At 53.3% G+C, this 6,530-nt stretch overlaps 1 protein-coding gene across 1 annotated transcript in view; it reads right to left on the bottom strand.

The window, feature by feature from the left end:
• Positions 1 to 1,753: 1,753 nt before the first annotated feature.
• Positions 1,754 to 6,530, bottom strand: part of FARSA (phenylalanyl-tRNA synthetase alpha subunit) — a gene marked incomplete at its 5' end in the record, with an annotated part of 9,710 nt that continues 4,933 nt past the window's right edge. Inside the window, 9 exons of the mRNA XM_021707544.1 lie at positions 1,754 to 2,171; positions 2,774 to 2,888; positions 3,029 to 3,106; positions 3,215 to 3,383; positions 3,470 to 3,569; positions 3,650 to 3,734; positions 5,525 to 5,640; positions 5,718 to 5,846; positions 5,928 to 6,020. Of these exons, the coding sequence (XP_021563219.1) occupies positions 2,033 to 2,171; positions 2,774 to 2,888; positions 3,029 to 3,106; positions 3,215 to 3,383; positions 3,470 to 3,569; positions 3,650 to 3,734; positions 5,525 to 5,640; positions 5,718 to 5,846; positions 5,928 to 6,020 (1,024 nt within the window). The remainder of the gene's footprint in view (positions 2,172 to 2,773; positions 2,889 to 3,028; positions 3,107 to 3,214; positions 3,384 to 3,469; positions 3,570 to 3,649; positions 3,735 to 5,524; positions 5,641 to 5,717; positions 5,847 to 5,927; positions 6,021 to 6,530) is intronic.

Here is a 6,530-nt window from a genome sequence, read left to right as displayed (position 1 = left end):
ACCCTTCCACCTCAGTCTCCTGAGTAACTGGGACTACAGGAGCCACCATGCCCAGCTAATTTTTTGTAGTTATGAGGCCTCCATATGTTCCCTAGGCTGGTTTCAGATTTCTGGACTCAAGCAATCCTCCCACCTTGGCCTCCCAAAGTGCTGGGATTATGGGTATGAGCCACTGCACTCAGCCTGCACTTGCTTTAAAATATTTCCACAAGCCATGTGTGATGGCTCACGCCTATATCCTAGCACTTTGGAAGGCTGAGGCAAGAGGATTGCCTGAACCCAGGGGTTCGAGACTGGCCTGGGCAACACGGTGAGACCTCATCTCTATAATAAATCAAAAAATTAGCTGGGCGTGGTGGCACATGCCTGTGGTTCCAGCTACTTGGAAGGCTGAGATGGAGGGATCACCTGAGCCCAGTGGGTCAAGGGTGTGGTAGCCGTGAACATGCCTCCTGCACTCCAGCCTGGGCGACAGAATGAGACTCTTACTCAAAAAAATAAAAATAAAAAAAAATTTCCACCAAAATGTTATGGTTTAAATGTTCGTGTGCTGCCCCCTCGGCACCAAATTTCATGTTGAAGCCTAATCTCCAAAATAATGGTGTTAAGAGCTCAAGCCAGCCAGGCTCGGTGGCTCAGCCTGTAATCCCGCACCTTTGGGAGGCTGAGGTGAGTGGATTTTCTGAGCCCGCGGGTTCGTGACCCACTTAGGCAGCGAGACCTCATCTCTACAATAAATAAAAAAATCAGCTGGGTGTGGTAGCGCATGCCTGTAGTTCCAGCTACTCGGAAGGCTGAGGAGGAAGGATCGCCGGAGCCCAGCAGGTCGAAGCTGCGGTGGCCGGAGCGGCCACTGCACTCCAGTCTGGGTGACAGAGTGAGACTCCAACTCAAAAAAAAAAAAAAAGAGCTCAAGCCTTTGGGAGATGATGAGGTCATGAGGGTAGAGCCCTATGAATAGGATCGGTGCCCTTATAAAACAGGTCTGAGCAAGTTTTTTTGCCCCTTTGCCCTTCTGTCATGGAAGGTCACATACAGATGGTGCCATCAAGGAGGAATGAGGCCTTACCAGACACCAAATCTGCTGGTAACTTGATCCTGGACTTTCCAGAACTGTGAGCAATATTTGTTGTACATAAAGTACCAAGGCTAACAGGGCTCAGTGTGGTGACTCACAGCTGTAATCCCTGTAACTTGGGAGATTGAGACTGAAGGAATACTTGAGGCCAGGAATTCAAGAGCAGCCTAAGCAACAGAGCAAAACCTTGTTTCTTTCTTTTTTTTTTTTTTGAGTTGGAGTCTCTCTGTCACACAGGCTGGAGTGCACTGGCACAATCATGGCCACGGCAGCCTCGACCTGCTGGGCTCCAGTGATCTTTTCGCCTCAGCCTTCCAAGTAACTGGAACTACAGATGTGCATCAGCCTGCCTGGTTAATTTTTTGATTTATTGTAAAGACGAGCTCTCACCAAGTTGCCCAGGCTGGTCTTGAACCCCTGGGCTCAGGTAATCCTCTCATCTCTGCCTCCCAAAGTGCTGGGATTACAGGTGTGAGCCATCATGCCTGGCAGTAAACCCTTGATAAGTTAGAATTCCTTGGGTGATCTGGATCTGGCTGGCCAGGATCTGAGTGCCCAAGACATCTATCTCACTCTTACACCTGAGGTTCCAGTACTCAGTTTTTTCCCCATCAAGGGGCATACCGAGCTAGGGAGTCCCTGATAGGACCCGTGGCCACTAAGAACAGCACCAGATGAGGGCAAATGCCTACTTTATTAGACAACAGCTGGTCCGCAGGCTTTCCACAGCCCACCCTCATAGATGGACGGACAACGAGATGACAGAAGGAGCCTGCTACCCGCTCTTCTGCCCCTGGCATCCTGGTTCTGGGATGGGTGGGAAAAAGGAGATACCAAGGAGGGTGGGGACTGGCCTCACAGAGGCCTCATAAATACACGGGGTCACTGGCCAGGGACACAAGGGGCTGGGCAGCAGGGACTCGGGGAAGGTGGGCTATCCTGGGATGGCCCATGTCACGCAGCCTCCTGTGTCCGAGGGGGGCCTGGCTCAACATCCAGGCGGCACAGAGGACTGTCATACACCATCTGCAGGTTCACCTTGTGGCCCACCAGCTCCCGGATATTGTTGATGCCATATTTGATCATTGTCGGCCTTGAGGGGGAGGGAATGGAGTTTAACACGAGTTCAGGCCACGCTCTCCTCTGCTCAGAACCTCTCCACGGCTCCCACCTTCCTCAGGGAACAGCCCAAGTCATTCCTGTAACCAGTCATTCCTGTCCACCATCTGTCCTGTCACTTCCTTGCCCTCACTTCTCCCTCCAGCCATACGGGCCTCCTTGCTGTTCTTCAAACACACAAGGCACATTCCCACCTCAAGGCCTTTGGACTGGCTGTGCTCTCTGCCTATAACACTTCTCTGTCTCACTTTTCATTGCTTCATCTACCTCCAATCTTTGCTCAGATGCAACTTTCTCTGTGAGGTCCTCCCTGACCACCTAGTCTCCTTAGCCTTCCCTATACTATTAATACTTACTGCCTCAACAGACTCTAGACTTTATTTGTTGAATTACATAATCAAACAAGCAAGTTATCATCCATCTGGCTGCACCAGGGCCCCAGCTTCAGAGGCAGGGATGTGTACACAGCACAGGGCTAGGCATTCAGATGGTACTTACTCCTAAAGGTTTGTCGAATGAATGGATGGTGCTGAAGCTACATAGTCAGACACCCTGAGATTCCGCCAGGGCACTTACCGCTCCAAGGAGAGGCCCCAGGCAATGACTGACACGTTCTCAGGAAGCCCCATGGGCAGTAGCATCTCGGGACGGAAGAGCCCGGAGTTCCCGACCTCCACCCACTTCTTCAGGCCTGTGGAGATGGGAAGGGGAAGACAGAGGTGATAAGTGTGGGTTATTCTGGGACTGGTGGTGAGCTTGGGAGGTGAGGGTAAGGGCTTGGCAGCGAGGGTGGCCGGAGACCTCCCTCCGTACCCTGGGTCACACTCTGACCTTGGTGGTAGCTGAACACCTCCATGCTGGGCTCCGTGTATGGGTTGTAGGCTGGCTTGAAGCGCAGTTGGGTGATACCTGCAGGGGGCAAGGAGGGAAGGGGAGCAAGGATGGAGGATTAGGCTGGTGACCACCATACCGCCCTGCCCTGCCCTGCCAACACCACTGCTTCATGCACCCACTCACCCAACTTGGTGAAGAACTCCCGCAGGACACCCATGAGGTGGCCAAGAGTGAGGCCATGGTCTGCCACGACGCCCTCGATCTGGTGGAACTCAGCCAGGTGCGTGGCATCCAGGGTCTCGTTCCGGAATACTCGGTCAATGGAGAAGTACTTGGCTGGCATGAAGGGCTTCTATGGGGTGACAGCCAGGCCCAGGCGTGGATCAGTAGGCCCACAGGACATCACACCCCTCCGCCCCACCCAGGCTAAGCTGGTACCTTCTTGGCGAGGTGATAGAGGGCGCGGGCACTAGATGATGTGGTGTGTGTGCGCAGCAGATTTTTCCGGGCCTCGTCCAGCTTCCAGGTGTACTTGTACCTTCAGGAGGAAAGGTGGGCATATGCAAAAGTCCTGGGGCCCCCAACCTCCACACCCCCAAAGTTCTGGTCCTGCCTCACCCCTGGGAGCCATAGCCACCCTGAGAGTGGGTCCTCTTGACCCGCTGGACGTAGTCCATTGGAAGCTGCAGGGCCTCGGCTGGATCTGGGCAGGACAGAACATCACATAGTCAGTCAATGAGCACTTCTTCTTTTTTTTCTGTTTTTTTTGAATTAGAGTCTCACTCTGTCACCCAGGCTGGAGTGCAGTGGCATGTTCACAGCCACTGCAGCCTTGACCTGCTGGGCTCAGGCGATCCTTCCACCTCAGCCTTCCAAGTAGGTGAAACTACAGGTGCGTGCTACCATGCCCAGCTTATTTTTTTATTTATTTATTGTAGAAATGAGGTCTCACGAAGTTGCCCAGACTGGTCTCAAACCCCTGAGCTCAGGCAACCCTCTCGCCTTGGCCTCCCAAAGTGCTAGGATTACAGGCTTTAGCCAATACACCCGGACAAGCATTTCTTTTCTTTCTTTTTTTTTTTTAAAGCAGGATTTATCGAGAGGACAGAAAAGCTCCCACAGTGGGAGGGAACCCGAAGGAGTTGCCCCAAGCATTTCTTTTTTTTTGAGTTGGAGTCTCACTCTGTCGCCCAGACTGGAGTGCAGTGGCCACTCCCGGCCACGGCAGCCTCTACCTACTGGGCTCCAGTGATCCTTCCGCCTCAGCCTTCCGAGTAGCCGGAATTACAGGCGTGCACTACCATGCCCAGCTGATTTTTGATTTATTGTAGAGATGAGGTCTCGCCAAGTTGCCTAGGCGGGTCTCGAACACGCGGGCTCAGGCAATCCACTCACCTCAGCCTCCCAAAGGCGCGGGATTACAGGTTGAGCCACCAAGCCCGGCTCCCAAGCATTTCTTAAATGGCACAGAGGATGGACAGCAACATGTGCAGCTCCAACCCCTGCCCCCACTGCAGTAGAGGTGGCTGGAATATGAGTCAGTAACATGCCTCCTCTGTCCAGACCCCTCCATAGTTCCCACATACTCAGAGAAAAAGCCCAGGTCTTACTCTTACCCCCCCTCCCACTCCTACTTGATCACACCTTCTAGTGACTGGGTCTTCCAGCTGATCTGTGAGCATACCAGGCACATTAGAGCCTCAGGGCCTTAGCTCTGGCCATTCCCTTTGGCTAGTACTTTCCTTCCCTAAATATGGCTCTCTCCCTCACCTCCTTCTGTCTTTGCTTAAGCAAAGACTTTAACCCCAGCATTTTGGGAGGTTGAGATGGGAGGACTGCTTGAGCCCAGGAGTTTCAGACTAGCCTGGGCAACATAGCAAGATCTCATTTCTACAAAAAAAATCAAAAAATTAGCCGGGCGTGGTGGTGTGCACCTGTAGTTACAGATACTTGGAAGGCTGAGGCAGAAGGATCGCCTGAGGTTGAGGCTGCAGTGGCAGTGAGTGTGCTACTGTAATTAAGCCTGGACAACAGAGTGAGACTCTGACTCAAAAAAAAAAAATAAATAAACCAGCCGGGCTCGGTGACTCAGCCTGTAAGTGGGAGGCTAGGGTGAGTAGATTGCCTGAGCTGGCGGGTTCGAGACCCGCCTGGGCAGGCGAGACCTCATCTCTACAATAAATCAAAAATAATTAGCCGGGCGTGGTAGTGCGTGCCTGTAGTTCCAGTTACTTGGAAGGCTGAGGTAGAGGACCCCCAGAGCCCAGCATGTCGAGGCTGCAGTGGCTGGGAGCAGCCACGGCACTCCAGTCTGGGTGACAGTGAGACTCCAACTCAAAAAAAAAAAAAAAAAAACCAAAATTGCTGTTATTATTATTTTTTTTGAGACAGTCTCATCATGTTGTCCCAGCTTAATGCGAACTACTTAACTTTATAAAACAGGATGCCCTGGCCTCACATGTAGTCTCGGCCAGGCCCTAGTGGCTGACCCACCTTTAAGAAAGAAGGTATCATGCTGGTCACGTGCCGGGTGTTGCTGGGGCTGAAACAGGGCATCGAAGTTCCAAAAGGAGCTCTCAATGAAGTTGTCAGTCGGCATCTCAGTGAACCTGGTGAGAGACGCAGCCTGATTGCCCTGCCTGTGCCCAGTGGCTATGACAGGCCCTGCCCCTGGCCCCAAGCTCACCCCATCTCCAGGAAGATCTGTCGGAACTGGGAGCGGACCTTGAGCAGGGGGTGCAGGTGGCCGCAGTCAGGGAGGATGCCGTGGGCTGAGAAATTGTAGGGCTTGAAGGGCCGGTCCCGCCAGGAGCCGCTGGAGGTGGATGCAGGGTGTGCAGGGCCTGGTGAGTGCTGCCCACCGGCCCCTGCCCCCACCCCTGGGGCTGCCCCCTACCTGGAGATCATCTCCGGGCTCAGGTCTGTCTCCTGCTTGGAGATGCTGGTGCTGAAGGCACTGCCTTTGCTCACCCAGTAGGTCTTCAGGGTCCTGAGGTCAGCGGAGGGAAGGGGATGCCATTGTCACCTCCTCCTAGAGGCTTTCCTTAATATGCCATCTGATGCAGACCCCAATACCACCCACCAAGTCACTGTTTTCTTTTCTTTTTTTTTTGAATTGGGTTCTCATTTTGATGCTCTGGCTGGAGTACAGTGGCACGATCACGGCTTACCGCAGCCTCAACCTCCTGGGCTCGGGTGATCTTCCCGCCTCAGCCTCCCAAAGTGTTATAATTGCAGGTATGAGCCACTGCACCTGGCCCTATTTTCTTCTTTTTTTTCTGTGAGTTGGAGTCTCACTCTGTCACCCAGACTGGAGTGCAGTGGCCGCTCCCGGCCACTGCAGCCTCGACCTGCTGGGCTCCGGCAATCCTTCCACCTCAGCCTTCCGAGTAGCTGGAACTACAGGCGTGCACTACCACGCCCGGCTCATTTTGATTTATTGTAGAGATGAGGTCTCGCCAAGTTGCCCAGGTGGGTCTCGAACACGCGGGCTCAGGCA

Source organism: Carlito syrichta, unplaced genomic scaffold, assembly GCF_000164805.1.
Source record: "Carlito syrichta isolate Samal-C Ts95f unplaced genomic scaffold, Tarsius_syrichta-2.0.1 Scaffold120465, whole genome shotgun sequence".
In the NCBI taxonomy this organism is placed as follows: Eukaryota; Metazoa; Chordata; class Mammalia; order Primates; family Tarsiidae; genus Carlito; species Carlito syrichta.
Note: the sequence above shows the minus strand (reverse complement) of the source record. Positions and strands in the feature narration are given on the sequence as shown.